General features: G+C 34.1%; 3 protein-coding genes across 4 annotated transcripts; 2 read left to right on the top strand and 1 right to left on the bottom strand.

The window, feature by feature from the left end:
- The first annotated feature begins 1589 nt into the window (after positions 1-1589).
- LOC138331050 (uncharacterized) lies at positions 1590-4482 on the top strand. Its single transcript, XM_069278506.1, has 4 exons — positions 1590-2259; positions 2583-3017; positions 3206-3344; positions 3604-4482. The coding sequence occupies exons 1-4, from the start codon at positions 1663-1665 to the stop codon at positions 4275-4277; spliced, it is 1845 nt and encodes a 614-aa protein (XP_069134607.1). The 5' UTR covers positions 1590-1662; the 3' UTR covers positions 4278-4482.
- A 962-nt stretch (positions 4483-5444) lies between these two features.
- Positions 5445-13402, top strand: LOC138332142 (uncharacterized). Of its 2 annotated transcripts, XR_011209783.1 has the most exons (6): positions 5445-6066; positions 6394-6828; positions 7017-7155; positions 7415-7474; positions 9386-9507; positions 9783-9915. XR_011209783.1 is itself a non-coding variant. In XM_069280123.1 (5 exons), exons 2-5 carry the CDS (start codon positions 7472-7474, stop codon positions 11253-11255), a joined length of 1170 nt encoding a protein of 389 aa, XP_069136224.1. In that variant the 5' UTR covers positions 7076-7155; positions 7415-7471; the 3' UTR covers positions 11256-13402. The 2 variants fall into 2 exon arrangements, 1 of the variants encoding a protein (XP_069136224.1); XM_069280123.1 differs by lacking the exons at positions 5445-6066; positions 6394-6828 and adding an exon at positions 10411-13402 and having other exon boundaries at positions 7076-7155; positions 9783-9982.
- A 14-nt stretch (positions 13403-13416) lies between these two features.
- On the bottom strand, positions 13417-15907 carry LOC138332140 (ATP-dependent DNA helicase RecQ-like). The gene is made up of 2 exons (XM_069280122.1): positions 15380-15907; positions 13417-14849 (listed from the first exon to the last, which is right to left on the bottom strand). The coding sequence occupies exons 1-2, from the start codon at positions 15817-15819 to the stop codon at positions 13661-13663; spliced, it is 1629 nt and encodes a 542-aa protein (XP_069136223.1). The 5' UTR covers positions 15820-15907; the 3' UTR covers positions 13417-13660.
- Between the last annotated feature and the right edge of the window lie 1673 nt (positions 15908-17580).

Genomic DNA, 17580 nt, shown 5'->3' with positions numbered 1-17580 from the left:
TGACCTGTTAACCTTTTGTTCGCTTAGACGCTCACAGAATTGTTCTCCAACAATCAGATATTCTGTGTACTTAGGCGAGATGAGTGACCGTACACACAATCACACATACTGACGTAACTATGAAATTTCCCGAACATTCCTCAGGAAAGCCCCCGGTTGTAGCCCCAACCAGCGTTTCATTTTGTTGTTTATTACCGTTAAAATGCTTGAACACATTTTTGTTTTGATGTCAAACACGTATTTAATTGGATCTAATAAAAACTCTTTATTGTTAATTTGAAATCCGTCAAGTAATGACGCAAAATATTATCGCTGCGTTTGTATTCATACGTCACTGCAATTACGCTAATTTTAACTTCCCTCCCGAAGTTTCAGGACCCGAGTACATGCGTACATGTATCTCGGGCAACTAGTGCTCAACTAGGGGGGTCAGGGTCACCATTTATGCAAAATCTGATCCCCTTCCCCTAAGGAAGTTTCTGGCCAAATTTGGTTGAAATCCATGCAGAACTCTAGGACAAGTAGCGATTTATAGGATTTACCTCTATTACCCCTATTGGTCCCCGCCCCTCCTGCCCCAGGGGGGTCCGTGTCACCATTTATGCAAAATCTGATCCCCTTCCCCTAAGGACGTTTCTGGCCAAATTTGGTTGCAATCCATGCAGAACTCTAGGACAAGTAGCGATTGATAAGTTTTACCTCTATTACCCCTATTGGGCCCCGCCCCTCCTGGCACAGGGGGGTCAGGGTCACCATTAGTTTCTGACCAAATTTTGTTAAAATCCATGCTGTAGTTTCACTTTATGACAAGAAGCGATTTAAAGGACGGACGGACGCCGCACGCCGCGCCATGGCAATAGCTCACCGGACCTTCGGGACAGGTGAGCTAAAAATGTTCGGTAAAGACAACTCAGAAAATGACCCGGTTTGAATGTATAAACATTACGCGTCACATCGTCCCACTGGATATAACAACACGGATGATCCATTCTACAACGGGACGAGGACTATTCCATTAACTGATAATAGGAGTGAGAAATGGTTCATAAAACAAAGGTAAAGCGAAAAGAAACTCGGCTCTCTAATGAAAACGATGGGACATAAAAATCTAGACAGGGATAAAAATTAACCAATCATAGCGCCAGAAAACACCTAGTTCAAAAATTACGTGATGCGTTCCGATATTATGGAAATCAGAGGATATAAATCATCAATTATAGCTTCTCCGAGTCACAACAAAAATATTATTAAAAATTTGATGGCCACGTACCCATGTCACCGACAGCCTGAAAATCCATCCCGTGGACACACATGTGCTCAAATCCAGTGTAAAATAAGGAATAATTGTAGGGACAAAAATTAGAAAAAATTAGAGCTTATTTAGGGATTAAATTTGGAATTTAGAAATTAATTTTCATCAGTATGAAGCATTAAAAATCATCTAGAAACTTTAGAATTAAAGCTTGTCACCAAGTAATACACAATAAACATGCTGAACGCATGGATTCATTGGTCAAAGGAAACAGTACAAACAGAGCTACATATTTAGCAAAGATAAATTCACCTCAACTTCGCTAGCCAAGGGTATAAGCCGATACTCTGCTTTTACCCTTGGCATATCTCGTTAGAAAATTGAAGTTCCCGCTTTCAAATTCTGATTGGATGCGGCTAGGTTCAAGCGACCAATCAAACCGCGCGTACTATATGTCAACAATAAAGATGGCGGCGCCCGTGGAGGCATGTCGTGTCTGCCACAACCAGCTTCCAGCGAAGTCTAGGAGGTCGATATTTAGCCCGTCTTTTCACATATTAGACCAGCTTAGTCAAGTGATTGGGTATGTAGCCCTCGAAACAGACGGTAAAAGTAAATACGTGTGCGGCAGTTGTTTTACTAAATTGAACAGATTAGCCAAAATAGACTTCGATTTGGTCACAAAATTAGATTCATTGAGGGAAGATAAGAACAAACTAGTGTCGGAGTTGAGAGACAGGTACATAAGTAGTATGCCCCAAAGTCTAATGGCCACCCCAAAAAGTTTAAAACGACCAAAACCTCAACAGCATACACCAACTCCCAGGAAATCAAAAAAGGCTTTATGGAGAACGCCTCAACGGTCGGTTTCAAAGCTGTCTGAACAGCCTCAACAAAGTGAAACGTTGACAGCTGCCATAGAATCACAGACCACCGCCTCACCTAAACGGTCAAAACCACCATCAAGTAGTGTGAAAGTGAAATTGTTCACTCCATCAAAGGTCAAGGTAAGAAAGTAACACACTATATATATAACTAGACAATTATTGGGAAAAATGTAAAAAAAAAAATCACATATACATAGACATATACAAATAGAGAATGAAGAACATAGTAATAATTAATAAACATGTATATTTTATATGATTTATATATATATAATAACTAATGTAAATGACTTAAGAAGTACACAATATTTATAATTGCAAAATGAGTGTTTTCTCAGTTGTTCATGTGGCATATTGATCATCTCATAAGTGAAACTGTGTAAAATTCTCCATATATATATAGTGTCCATGTCGATTAATTTTGATATCCATACATATTGCAGGTTTTGTACAGAATCAAAGACAAAATAAGGACGAAGGTTATGAAGGAAAAGAGTTCAGTCACAATGATAAAGGGCATCATACATGGAAAGCCGGGAGCAGCAAAATCTATATACACAGCACTCCAAGGACCAATTAGAAAATGTGTACTTCAGGACATAAAAAGGGAAATATCTAAATTAACCTCAAGTCTCAATATGTCGCTCTTTAGGCAAATTAATCACAGGAATCTAACAAAATTCTCATTTGAATCTGCCAACACTGAAGTAAAGATATGGGCACCATTTTTCCACAGTGTAATATCAACACTTGTGAAAAACTCTGCAGTTGGAGAGGCAGTGGTGTCAGCCCTCATTCTGAAGTTTCAAAACACGCATATGACAACATTCCAACACGTTATTGGACAGGTTCTTGATCACTGTGGTGCTACTGATGAGGTAAGTTAATTGTAAACAATTTTAACACCACCATTTTACAATTTGATATATTAGTTACATGAAGAACTCATACATTTGCCAATTTTATACCTTTAAAAACTGAAATACTAGTTTTGGAAATGAGAGATATATACTGGAATGTTTCCAAACTTCTAATTCATTGTTTAAGACATGCTGTACCCATTTAGTGTATTACAGTGCTAAACCGACAGGGAGTATGTGTCTCAACATCAGCAATGTCAAAAATGAAATCCCAGATACTGGATCACCAAAAGGAACACATTGAAGACTTGTTAGTCAAGGAGAAAACCTTGCTGGAAAGCAATGGTAAGTAACTCCACATTATTCATTATTTCACTTATTAATATATATTTTCTGGTAATTATACATCCATTTTACTTTGTAATGTATATTGTATACTGGATCTATATCCAATTTATATTTATGAAATTAAGATATGTTATAGTGTATGTTGATTTTATGATGAATCACAAAACAATTACACAGACTAATAGAAAATCTATTCAATATCTTAAAACATTTATTTTTACATTACATGTATTTTAAAACTTAATCTATGATTCAGATCCTGTTAGTCATCGTGTGGAGAAGCAGACCGACATCACAGCTGTGACAAAGTCAAATGGTATGGTCAATCTCAGATCTAAAGTGCGGATTTCATCAGATCTTTCTGATGATGCACCTGACATCACCCAGCTAGAAAACTCCAGCTTTATTCCAAGCTTGGAAGAATGTCAGTCATTAGAAGAAAGATTTATCTTTCACATCATGAGGGTTTTGGTCAAACATGTAGATTGTCTGAAGAAATATGAATGCTGTGTACCGAAGTATCTTGAACACCCATTCATAAAGGAATCATCTGAGAAATCAAATTATGCAATCTTAGATGTATTAGACAAAAGCGAGAACAAAACAGAAGACATGATTAGTATCTTGGAGTATATTCATAACAGATATATTCCACGTGACTCTGAATCCTCTGTTATAAAAAAGAAAGTGTTCGGTGGAGATGTGCTCACTAATGAGAGAGCATACTGGGCTCAGTTAGCAATGCTTAACAGTCCAAGCGATTTTGAGAAACTTGCAGGAGTTGTGCATAGGCCTGAGGGACTTCATAGGATGATGAATCTCCTTTTGGTAATCCTGTTGAAGTTGAATCAGTTCATTGTTCAAGTTTCAAGTTTCAAGGCATGTTATTCAAGTTTACATTTTTCAGTAGCTAGATGTAGTTTTGAATGAAATTAGTTTTGTTACCATTGTCACCTGCCAATATGGCAAGTGATCCCGAGCTTACGCTGTAACAGAGAACACTGAAGTTTGTTCATAATAATGAACTTGCCTTTATTCTAGCTCATTGAAGTGAAAAATGGTTAATACCTTTCAAACAAATTCTGCTATATAGCTGAAAAGTCGGTTAGATCTGATATTATTTCAGATTGATCCTGCACGAAGATGAAGTAATATCAAAGTCTTTCTAATAAACGACCTTGATCTTCATAATCATTACTCATTGATATTTTACCTTGTGGTAATTATAACATTCACAAAAACTGGTTTGTCATACATGCATTTTCATGAATGGGAACTTCATTGGTCAGATGAAAACCAAATATAGTATATATGTTGAGTTTATTTCCAAAACATCTGTACATGTTGGTTACCTAATTGAAATAATTCATGGTACAAGCTCATTATAAAGTTATGGATAAATATCAGTTAAAATGTTTAAATTAAATTGATTTTTAGAGTAAGTGATTTAATGTATCACCTAGCAAGAGCGCTGCAATGAAATGGAAAAAATATCACTAGTTTAATTTGTATGGGTACATGTTATTTAACCATTGTGAAATAATGATATTTCCCTTTTTTGTTTTACTTAAACTATCCTATTTTCAATTAATTTGATAATTCAATGTATCAGTCGGGAAAAATGTATTGTGGTACATATATTGTATTGCATGAAATGTATCACAATACATGTCATAATAAATGTGTCTTTTTATATAATGTCATCACGTAGCTTGTAAAATTAAAGGATACTTCTACTGGGGGTTAATTTTAATTATCTTGCATGGTGTTTGAAGGCCTATGCCAAATGCCATCTTTATGTTTCACTAAAACATTTCATTCTTAGATAATATAGATATTACTGCATGTGTTGCCAATACTAACTAGTAACACTTATCCAGCCAGAAAACTATTATATATCATGATTTTAATGTGTTAAAATTTCCAAGTACATGTACATTTTTATATGTGCTATATAATAAAGTCAAATTCATAAAGGGAAAGCTCAATATCAATGATAACATATTTCAGTTCAGTGATAGTTAAATATCTACTAGTTTTATATCTATTTCTATACTCTGCTTTTACCCTTGGCATTATCTCGTTAAGAAAATTGAAGTTCCCGCTTTCAAATTCTGATTGGATGCGGCTAGGTTCAAGCGACCAATCAAACCGCGCGTACTATATGTCAACAATAAAGATGGCGGCGCCCGTGGAGGCATGTCGTGTCTGCCACAACCAGCTTCCAGCGAAGTCTAGGAGGTTGATATTTAGCCCGTCTTTTCACATATTAGACCAGCTTAGTCAAGTGATTGGGTATGTAGCCCTCGAAACAGACGGTAAAAGTAAATACGTGTGCGGCAGTTGTTTTACTAAATTGAACAGATTAGCCAAAATAGACTTCGATTTGGTCACAAAATTAGATTCATTGAGGGAAGATAAGAACAAACTAGTGTCGGAGTTGAGAGACAGGTACATAAGTAGTATGCCCCAAAGTCTAATGGCCACCCCAAAAAGTTTAAAACGACCAAAACCTCAACAGCATACACCAACTCCCAGGAAATCAAAAAAGGCTTTATGGAGAACGCCTCAACGGTCGGTTTCAAAGCTGTCTGAACAGCCTCAACAAAGTGAAACGTTGACAGCTGCCACAGAATCACAGACCACCGCCTCACCTAAACGGTCAAAACCACCATCAAGTAGTGTGAAAGTGAAATTGTTCACTCCATCAAAGGTCAAGGTAAGAAAGTAACACACTATATATATAACTAGACAATTATTGGGGGTAAATGTAAAAAAAAAAATCACATATACATAGACATATACAAATAGAGAATGAAGAACATAGTAATAATTAATAAACAAAGTATATTTTCTAATAGTTTATATGAATATACATAACTAATGTAAATGACTTAAGAAGTACACAATATTTATAATTGCAAAATGAGTGTTTTCTCAGTTGTTCATGTGGCATATTGATCATCTCATAAGTGAAACTGTGTAAAATTCTCCATATATATATAGTGTCCATGTCGATTAATTTTGATATCCATACATATTGCAGGTTTTGTACAGAATCAAAGACAAAATAAGGACGAAGGTTATGAAGGAAAAGAGTTCAGTCACAATGATAAAGGGCATCATACATGGAAAGCCGGGAGCAGCAAAATCTATATACACAGCACTCCAAGGACCAATTAGAAAATGTGTACTTCAGGACATAAAAAGGGAAATATCTAAATTAACCTCAAGTCTCAATATGTCGCTCTTTAGGCAAATTAATCACAGGAATCTAACAAAATTCTCATTTGAATCTGCCAACACTGAAGTAAAGATATGGGCACCATTTTTCCACAGTGTAATATCAACACTTGTGAAAAACTCTGCAGTTGGAGAGGCAGTGGTGTCAGCCCTCATTCTGAAGTTTCAAAACACGCATATGACAACATTCCAACACGTTATTGGACAGGTTCTTGATCACTGTGGTGCTACTGATGAGGTAAGTTAATTGTAAACAATTTTAACACCACCATTTTACAATTTGATATATTAGTTACATGAAGAACTCATACATTTGCCAATTTTATACCTTTAAAAACTGAAATACTAGTTTTGGAAATGAGAGATATATACTGGAATGTTTCCAAACTTCTAATTCATTGTTTAAGACATGCTGTACCCATTTAGTGTATTACAGTGCTAAACCGACTGGGAGTATGTGTCTCAACATCAGCAATGTCAAAAATGAAATCCCAGATACTGGATCACCAAAAGGAAAACATTGAAGACTTGTTAGTCAAGGAGAAAACCTTGCTGGAAAGCAATGGTAAGTAACTCCACATCATTCATTATTTCACTTATTAATATATATTTTCTGGTAATTATACATCCATTTTACTTTGTAATGTATATTGTATACTGGATCTATATCCAATTTATATTTATGAAATTAAGATATGTTATAGTGTATGTTGATTTTATGATGAATCACAAAACAATTACACGGACTAATAGAAAATCTATTCAATATCTTAAAACATTTATTTTTACATTACATGTATTTTAAAACTTAATCTATGATTCAGATCCTGTTAGTCATCGTGTGGAGAAGCAGACCGACATCACAGCTGTGACAAAGTCAAATGGTATGGTCAAATCCAGTGATATCATTGGGGATAACTTAGACATTAGCAGGAGTACATCTCAGATGACTAAAGATAAGCGTCGTCAGAGTTGGCACTGGTTTTTGCTTGTTGGTGTTGAAAAGCGGATTTCAAATCCAGATCTTTCTGATGATGCACCTGACATCACCAAGCTAGAAAACTCCAGCTTTATTCCAAGCTTGGAAGACTGTCAGTCATTAAAAGAAAGATTTATCTTTCACATCATGAGGGTTTTGGTCAAACATGTAGATTGTCTGAAGAAATATGAATGCTGTGTACCGAAGTATCTTGAACATCCATTCATAAAGGAATCATCTGAGAAATCAAATTATGCAATCTTAGATGTATTAGACAAAAGCGAGAACAAAACAGAAGACATGATTAGTATCTTGGAGTATATTCATAACAGATATATTCCACGTGACTCTGAATCCTCTGTTATAAAAAAGAAAGTGTTCGGTGGAGATGTGCTCACTAATGAGAGAGCATACTGGGCTCAGTTAGCAATGCTTAACAGTCCAAGCGATTTTGAGAAACTTGCAGGAGTTGTGCATAGGCCTGAGGGACTTCATAGGATGATGAATCTCCTTTTGGTAATCCTGTTGAAGTTGAATCAGTTCATTGTTCAAGTTTCAAGTTTCAAGGCATGTTATTCAAGTTTACATTTTTCAGTAGCTAGATGTAGTTTTGAATGAAATTAGTTTTGTTACCATTGTCACCTGCCAATATGGCAAGTGATCCTGAGCTTACGCTGTAACAAAGAACACTGAAGTTTGTTCATAATAATAACTTGCCTTTATTCTAGCTCATTGAAGTGAAAAATGGTTAATATCTTTCAAACAAATTCTGCTATATAGCTGAAAAGTCGGTTAGATCTGATATTATTTCAGATTGATCCTGCACGAAGATGAAGTAATATCAAAGTCTTTCTAATAAACGACCTTGATCTTCATAATCATTACTCATTGATATTTTACCTTGTGGTAATTATAACATTCACAAAACTGGTTTGTCATACATGCATTTTCATGAATGGGAACTTCATTGGTCAGATGAAAACCAAATATAGTATATATGTTGAGTTTATTTCCAAAACATCTGTACATGTTGGTTACCTAATTGAAATAATTCATGGTACAAGCTCATTATAAAGTTATGGATAAATATCAGTTAAAATGTTTAAATTAAATTGATTTTTAGAGTAAGTGATTTGATGTATCACCTAGCAAGAGCGCTGCAATGAAATGGAAAAATATCACCAGTTTAATTTGTATGGGTACATGTTATTTAACCATTGTGAAATAATGATATTTCCCTTTTTTGTTTTACTTAAACTATCCTATTTTCATTAATTTGATAATTCAATGTATCAGTCGGGAAAAATGTATTGTGGTACATATATTGTATTGCATGAAATGTATCACAATACATGTCATAATAAATGTGTCTTTATATAATGTCATCACGTAGCTAGTAAATTAAAGGATACTTCTACTTGGGGTTAATTTTAAATTATCTTGCATGGTGTTTGAAGGCCTATGCCAAAGGCCATCTTTATGTTTCACTAAAACATTTCATTCTTAGATAATATAGATATTACTGAATGTGTTGACAATACTAACTAGTAACACTTATCCAGCCAGAAAACTATCATATATCATGATCTTAATGTGTTAAAATTTCCAAGTACATGTACATTTTTATATGTGCTATATAATAAAGTCAAATTCATAAAGGGAAAGCTCAATATCAATGATAACATATTTCAGTTCAGTGATAGTTAAATATCTACTAGTTTTATATCTATTTCTAATACCTATAGTTTGAATGTTTTGCTATTATACAAGTGTTGGTTATGAATGAAATTTTATTTATTTTGCATTCGTATTTCAGTTGATTTACCAGCTGTTTTATAACAAGTCATCAGCAGCTGATGAAGGAACTCTTGCAAACCTTAGTAATGTCATAAACCGCATTGATGTTCAAGGCGCAGAGAATGTGATTGACAAGTACAGGTAATTAAAGAATGTGTTATATTGTATGTTTAGAGTGTATGACTGAGAAACGATCCGGAATGACAAATAATGTCAGTCTTACCTGACAGGGTTCCATACAAGGCTTTATTTCTTTCCAAATTGTATAATACCTTTATTGCACTTGAAACTGCAATAAGTTATAGTAACTTACATGAAGATTTTTTCATTATTCCATCTATAATTTGACAATTTATTGTCCTGAAATATCTTACAATGTTCAAATGTTTTTTTATTTATGTGTTGTTTTATTACAGAGCTCATTTCGCATTTATGGATGACACTCTCGACTCCTATATTGTGGCAGCCTGCATGCATCTTCTGGGTCAAAAGGAGAAGGATGATGAGCCAAACAGGAAACAACCCTTCTTTGCTGGTTTGGATAACCATTCTAGATACCAGTTCCTTCATCAAATATCGAAAGATATATTGTGCAAATACATCCAAATAGAAAACAGTTGAGTGTATTTTTTTTTTTAATTTTCAAAAGTTAAAATTAGTAATTAAACATATATATATCATTATTTAAAAAGATAATTCTATCAATATTTTCATGTTATGATGTATAATTTTTTTTAAGAAGTGTATTAAGAGTTAATTTTCCTTCTGTCAACAGCAGTCTGTCTCAGTATCACTCTTAACCTTTAATTTGTCTCCATAAAGTAAATGCAGCAAATGCTAAATTATTTTCTTTAAACTTGGTAAATTTCTAAGTCTCATTAAGAGTTTATCGATTTGTAAAGTTTTTGTGTTTATGAAATATTATGATTTATTTATGAAATGTCATATCAGATTGACAGACATGTACTTAATTTATTTTTATGTACGTTTGTATAAATATGTTCTGTTGATAATTTTGTAGGATTTAAATATTTATAATTTCAGACATGGAAGTGATGAATGCACAGTATTCAGAACTTGATGCTCAAAATGATGCACTGAAAGACATGTTCGATCCTGTAATAAACAGGTATCAATGCATAGAATGCAACAAAGTGTACAAAAAGGAAGGTTTCTTAAAACGACATCTGAGCAAGGAGCATGATTGGTTATTTGGTGTTGACAACCAGGATGTCCAGTCACCGGACCATATTGCCATCTACAGATCATCATATATGAAATGTGCTTTGTTGTTGCGCGACATTGAAGATGCTTATAAAATGGCAGATGGTGACAGGATAGCTGCAACAGCCAAGTTCCAACTATTACTATCCCATGTTGGGAGACACACAAAGTATCAAGTTTGGCTGTTCAACTTCCTGGCTTACATCTACGGAATTCTTTCTCCAAAAATGGCCTTTGAGTATAAATGGAACTGCACATCTAATTTGCAAGGTGGCATAGGCAACAACATCCCCAATGACAACCTGGTGGAAATACAGGTGCAGAGAATAAAGAAAAAAATCCAGACACAGGGGTCAAATGCCACATATGAAAGTGCCAGGAAAGCCGCACTGGCTTTGCAAGTTCAAGACGCAATAAAACAAAACATTGCAAAGCAAGGTCAAGCCAAAAAGTCTGGAAGAAAGCGCCCTAAAGTTTCAAAAGCAGGAGATGTTTTCCTGATGGCTGACAAGCTCATCAAAGCTGGTATTATGGAGAACATTCCTGGATGTGAATTCAATACATATCGCGGATTCAAAGACATCTATGCTAGGGTGAAAATTAACGATTTTCATTCTTGGGTGACACAAGCCAAAGAAAGACTGTCTATGGAAGAAAGGCACTAGTTCCAGATATTCCATGACTGTGTCTGCCGAGGAAGTGTATTAAGAGTTCGTTTACATTACATGACTGTGTCTATATAGAAGAAGTGTATTAAGAGTTCATTTACATTCCATGACTGTGTCTATATAGAAGTGTACTAAGAGTTTATTTACATTCCATGACTGTGTCTATATAGAAGAAGTGTATTAAGAGTTCATTTACATTCCATGACTGTGTCTATATAGAAGTGTATTAAGAGTTCATTTACATTACATGACTGTGTTGATATAGAAGAAGTGTACTAAGAGTTTATTTACATTCCATGACTGTGTCTATATAGAAGAAGTGTACTAAGAGTTTATTTACATTCCATGACTTTGTCTATATAGAAGAAGTGTACTAAGAGTTTATTTACATTCCATGACTGTGTCTATATAGAAGAAGTGTATTAAGAGGTCATTTACATTCCATGACTGTGTCTATATAGAAGAAGTGTATTAAGAGTTCATTTACATTACATGACTGTGTTGATATAGAAGAAGTGTATTAAGAGTTCATTTACATTACATGACTGTGTCTATATAGAAGAAGTGTACTAATTAAGAGTTCATTTACATTCCATGACTGTGTCTATATATATAGAAGTGTACTAAGAGTTTATTTACATTCCATGACTGTGTCTATATAGAAGAAGTGTATTAAGAGTTCATTTACATTCCGTGACTGTGTCTATATAGAAGTGTATTAAGAGTTCATTTACATTACATGACTGTGTTGATATAGAAGAAGTGTACTAAGAGTTTATTTACATTCCATGACTGTGTCTATATAGAAGAAGTGTACTAAGAGTTTATTTACATTCCATGACTGTGTCTATATAGAAGAAGTGTATTAAGAGTTCATTTACATTCCATGACTGTGTCTATATAGAAGAAGTGTATTAAGAGTTCATTTACATTACATGACTGTGTTGATATAGAAGAAGTGTACTAAGAGTTTATTTACATTCCATGACTGTGTCTATATAGAAGAAGTGTATTAAGAGTTCATTTACATTCCATGACTGTAGCAGAAGTATATTTTAAACACTTACGTAATTACTTATTGGATTTAAAATATTTATGCAGATTTTGACTTTGAAGAGGCTTCATGACAGTTTGATATTTTCTTTAACTACAGATCTAGAGCAAAAGTGGTGTGATGGGTGGTCTTCATGTTGGCTCTTATTACTTTCCATAAATTGGTTTAGTTCTAGGCAATGATTTGATAAAACATGTCACAAATATAAAACAGAAATATCTGTGATATTTCAGGGATGTCATTATCACTTGCTATTTATATATACTAATAATATATTGTCAGCAGCTGCACAAGCTAAGCTTTATGTCATTATTTGTTACATCAAAGTGCAATATGTATTTTTATTTTGTGAAGAGTAAAAAATAAATATCTTGTTATTTATTAGAAATAAATGTCTGGGCTTTTCACTTCAATTTGTTCATTGAAAGGAATTGGGGCTATATTGGTGTTTTATTATTATCTTGTCAAGGTCATTATATAAAAGTTTGCAGGGAACAGCACTTATAATTAGCAGAGGGCAATTGTAATGAGAAAACCTATTTAACAAGTAATGTCTTGACTTTTATTATATTAGCTCACCATCGTCTAGATAGTGGTCATGGGCTTTTCAAATAACCTTTAGTCCGTGGTCCATCCTTATGTTAACAATTATTGTTACTGCTACATTCTGAATGAATCTTTCTCAAATTTCAAATGTAGGTTCCTTAGAGCCTTATTTAGTCATATATACATATATTACATTATGGAACCGATTGGTCAACAATTAAAAAGAGGGCAACCAGGCAGCTATCTTTGATTTGATAGATAAAGTTTGTTATTTCTCAAAAAGTACTGCACAGATCTTGTCTCAAATTCCATATGTAGGTTCCCCTTGGGCCATAATTGTGCTTACTTCTTTTTAAGACCAATCAGTCAACTACATGACTTCCATCTTTTATTTGATAGTTGAAGTTTGAAAAACAGAGCATACATCTATCTTTGGTGATCACCAAGACCGCTATGGGATTTTTTCTTGTAAATAATGAAACAAGATTAAGTTAACAGTAAATTTAATTTATTCCAGCATAATTAATTTACAAAAAATAATTTATTCATTCAAATGCATTATAAGTAAGACGTAAATTACGGTTAATGAAACAATATGTAGGTACATCAATAACATTGTAAACTCTTGATCTATTAATGATATTCTTAATTTAATAAAAGTTTTAAGCTGTGCCGTTCAGAACTTTAACACAAATATCCAGTTGGAAAAAGTTTTCAACTACCAAATTTATGTAACCACTATATCCTTTTGCAAACACAAAAATAAATTATATTATACAGTCTGACATTTAGCTTCCTGTTATTATTCCGAGTCATCATTTGGAACTACATCACTGTCCGAGAGCATGTCATACATTTCTGTGTCACCAGTAACAGTATTTATTACTTGCATTATCTGTACAGCTATTTCATAAGACCATACTGGGTACATTTTCAAAATATCAGATGTTGAAAAAATTCTTGGACAGTTTAAGACAATACTGTCAATAACTTGGTCTGTAATACCATGTAGAATTTCTGATCTCATCACAATATTACTTAGATTGGATTCAAGTGTGAACTTCAACACTGACAGTTTGTGTTTTAACAAACGTCTGTCTTCATTAGTGACTTCACGCTCTAATTCATTGGTATCTTCGAATTCCTCGGCATCATGGCGTACATATGCTGCATGTATGTCAGGACAAGACTCCTCTTTGCAATCACAATGCTTTTCGCAGACATCACAGCATTTATGTTTTGGTGAAATGGATACATGTTCAGATGCATAAGAGTCACAAAGGGTTTTATGTCTGCATGTTGTGTCATCTTTGATAAGTTTTACCAAATCACTCTCCACTTTACTCAGGTGTCCTTTATGCATCTTATACAATACCAGTTCTTTACTGTAACTTCCCTCACGGCCAGCTCGACCCATTTGCTGCACAAAAGTGTCCATTTCTCTAGGCAACCCATAATGAATAATGTCATTTACACCATAGAAATTAACACCCATACCAGCAGAATTGGTACATATAAGTATTCGAATTTTACCATTTTCTGCCATGTCCTTTCTGATTTCTTCCTTAATTTTCTCATTTGTTTTGCTATGATACATTTGAAAATGATCACGATGTTGTCCAGAATGTTTGAGGAAAGTTAAGTACACTTTGGAAACATTTGCAATGCTTTCACAAAAGATGACATGTCTGGGTAATTCTCCTTTTTGGCTGTTGAAGTCATTGATCAAAAATTTAAACACCTCTGACAGGTTGTCATTGTTGGGGATGCAGACTGTGGTGATCTTTATGTTTGATCTATCTGGTGAATCCAAAACAACATCCGAGTGTACTTTGAAGCACAGACTTCTCATTATTTTTCTTCTGTCCGTTGGTCCTGCAGTTGCTGTCAGAGCAAGAATTGGTACCCTGTTGTCGCACACAGATCTTAATTCTCCAACCCTTGCAAAACTACTGCGAAAAGTTCCTTCCTTCTCAGCTGTACTTTTGCCCCTATTAAAATAAAATGAAATTATCATTAATATAACAGGTACATTCAGCAATTGTTTTTCTTCTTTTAAAATATGTTTGTTTTTAGGGTCGACGTTTCCCGTTTTCATTTCATTCATCAAGTATTTTTAAGTGTGAATGATTTGTCACTCAACGTTTTCGACGTATACGTTGCAGGGCTTTTGTGTTTGTGCACTGACCATGATGTTGGGCAACAAATTATTTTACTTTGGCGTAACCTTTGATGTAGCTTGCGGGTGTCAGACAAAAAAGTGTTTCTTGAGAATTTTTTTTATTCACGGCTCATAGGCGTCTTACATGGTATTTAGTTGGGAGACTGATTTATCCTTCTCGCTTATAAATCATTGTTTTCATGTTTAAATAGAGATAATGAGCAGTAGAAAGAAATACATAAAAATGTCAGTTTCTATTAAGCACCTCAACTTTTGTCATGACAATTATTGTTAGTTTACGTTGTCAAATGAAAATTCTGTTTCGTATATACTCAAAGTGTACCATTCCAGCGATCTTACCATTTCATTACGGTATGCGCTTCGTCCACAACTATCAAACCAAGTTTGCTCTGATAGGGGTCCTGTCCGAGCATCGTTCGCCAAATTGTATCCTCCACTACGTGCTCTGCGTTGCTGAATATAAAATCGTAGTGTCCGGCTAAGATGTTGTCGTTGTCGTCGGTGTTCTTGCCTATATATGTGGCCTTAAATCCTAGTTCGTTTAAACGTCGACATTGGTCGTGCATGATGCTAACAAGTGGCGCAACAACCAGAACCATTTTCCCTTCGTTAAGCAATGGAAAGCTTTCATAAGCTAATGATTTTCCACTTCCTGTTCTCGTACCAACAAAAACATCTTTCCCTGCATTAATGGACTCTATTGCTCGTATCTGTGAAGATCTAAGCTGTGGTATTTTAAATCTGTCACATACAACCTGTTGTTCAAAGGACGCCGCCATTTTCTCAACCCATAGATCAGTGATACGAGCTATTTCATTGGTTGAGTATTACGTAAATGAAAGGGGCGCAACTGCGGTGATCCAGCAGGTGGCGCTGGTATATTTCAAAGTTTTTCCATTTCTTTCATGTACCACCAAAACTGGAAACACAATACAAAATTCAAAATGAAATTCAAAATGAGAAACTAAACTACCACTATAACCTAACAGTACGGAAACACGAAATTCAAAATGAGAATGAGTTATGCAATACAATAATCCAAAAACATTGCAATTCCTTAGATAAATGAATTTGATATTGGTGTACATTATAACCCCCCCCCATACATACATCTCTTGGTAAATTCCCAGTTGGAATAACTATATAAATTCCAGGTAAAAGTGTTGTATTATAAATGCAAAGCAACTCTATCATAAGATGACAATTTATTTCAATATAGATAAACAAATAGCAAATCACAAAGTAGGGTCGACCATGAGTCAATGATTTATAAATATTTTCCTTCTCTCTTTCTTTTGAGAAAAATGGCAAAAAAATGTCATTTGTCACTCCAAGATTTTTGTTATTATGTGTACCTTGTATTTATCATATCCTTTAAATCCCTTTACGGCAATCTTCAATTTACTCTGACAACATCAATTGGATAGTATCCTATATATAACTTATTCGTGCATATGCATATTATTTCTTTCATTCCTGCATATTAAATCGATATTGATTGAAAGGCTTTTTTTTGTATCATTAGCAATGTCAATTAAGCTAGAGCACATCATGAAATTTGCCTCCCTCCAGTTGGTATTCATATTGACTATGTTACGTGGCAAAGTCCAGTACGCTTAAATTAAGGGTGGCAATTTTGTGTACATTTTTGATCGTGAAATATCAGGTTTTATGGTGAAAAAATATAGCTGGCAGTTTTGATAATTCCAATCCATATGCAACAATCAGTGTATATGTAAGGATAAGATAACAAAATAACTTAATTCAGTTTCGCGTAAACATTATTTAAAAATTAAGTAAAATTAAGTATATAAATCCGCGATGAAGGACTTAAGCTAGCAGTCGTGTAATGATATATATAAATACCAGTACGTTTTATTCAGTTTTATTTGAGTAACTTTTTAACATCATCGGGGTATTAAAAAATTATTTGCAAACTATGTGAATCTGCCTAGCATTTTTCAGAGATGTGATGTGGCAAAGTCCAGTAATGAGGGGTGGCAATTTTTTTGTACATTTTTTACCGTGAAATATCAGGTTTTATGGGGGAATATATGTCTAGCAGTTTTGATAATTCCAACCCATTTTCAAAATAAGTGTACTTACTGTGACAAAACTTGTTTATTTGTTTAAATAATGAATCACATGAATATCTTACATCTTAAATCAAATTATTCTATCGGATAGACAACTTACCTGCGGGTTCGCTGTCAACAACAAAAACTTCCAATGAAATCACAATGAATGCGAACGACAAATGAAACAAAAAAAAATCTCAAGGAAATACGTCTAAATTGTAGTTTATATGAATTCTTTCGAAACTTTCGATCGGTTTTGTGGAAAAACATCATAAAAGGTCGTAATTCAGTTTTATATAAACAATATACTGTATCGTATATGGTAATCTTAACAGAATTTTAACTTGTTTTGTCAGAGATGTATCCATTTGTCATAATAATTCTTAAGGTTTATTTTAACAATTTTAGACCGTTCGATTTTTATTAAATATAGTCTTCCGCGTGACTTACAGGTATGTTGTG

This window comes from Argopecten irradians, chromosome 9 (genome assembly GCF_041381155.1).
Source record: "Argopecten irradians isolate NY chromosome 9, Ai_NY, whole genome shotgun sequence".
Lineage (NCBI taxonomy): Eukaryota > Metazoa > Mollusca > Bivalvia > Pectinida > Pectinidae > Argopecten > Argopecten irradians.
Note: the sequence above shows the minus strand (reverse complement) of the source record. Positions and strands in the feature narration are given on the sequence as shown.

What these genes read in the sequence shown, in the direction of transcription:
- LOC138331050 (XM_069278506.1), top strand. Translation starts at nt 1,663, where the DNA reads ATGCGGCTAGGTTCAAGCGACCAATCAAACCGCGCGTACTATATGTCA. An exon ending in TCACTCCATCAAAGGTCAAG is followed by an intron (nt 2,260 to 2,582) that starts GTAAGAAAGTAA and finishes TACATATTGCAG; the next exon opens with GTTTTGTACAGAATCAAAGA. An exon ending in ACTGTGGTGCTACTGATGAG is followed by an intron (nt 3,018 to 3,205) that starts GTAAGTTAATTG and finishes GTACCCATTTAG; the next exon opens with TGTATTACAGTGCTAAACCG.
- LOC138332142 (XM_069280123.1), top strand. An exon ending in AATGTGATTGACAAGTACAG is followed by an intron (nt 9,508 to 9,782) that starts GTAATTAAAGAA and finishes GTTTTATTACAG; the next exon opens with AGCTCATTTCGCATTTATGG. An exon ending in ATACATCCAAATAGAAAACA is followed by an intron (nt 9,983 to 10,410) that starts GTTGAGTGTATT and finishes TTATAATTTCAG; the next exon opens with ACATGGAAGTGATGAATGCA.
- LOC138332140 (XM_069280122.1), bottom strand. Translation starts at nt 15,819, where the DNA reads ATGGCGGCGTCCTTTGAACAACAGGTTGTATGTGACAGATTTAAAATA. An exon ending in GCGCATACCGTAATGAAATG is followed by an intron (nt 14,850 to 15,379) that starts GTAAGATCGCTG and finishes TTATTTTAATAG; the next exon opens with GGGCAAAAGTACAGCTGAGA.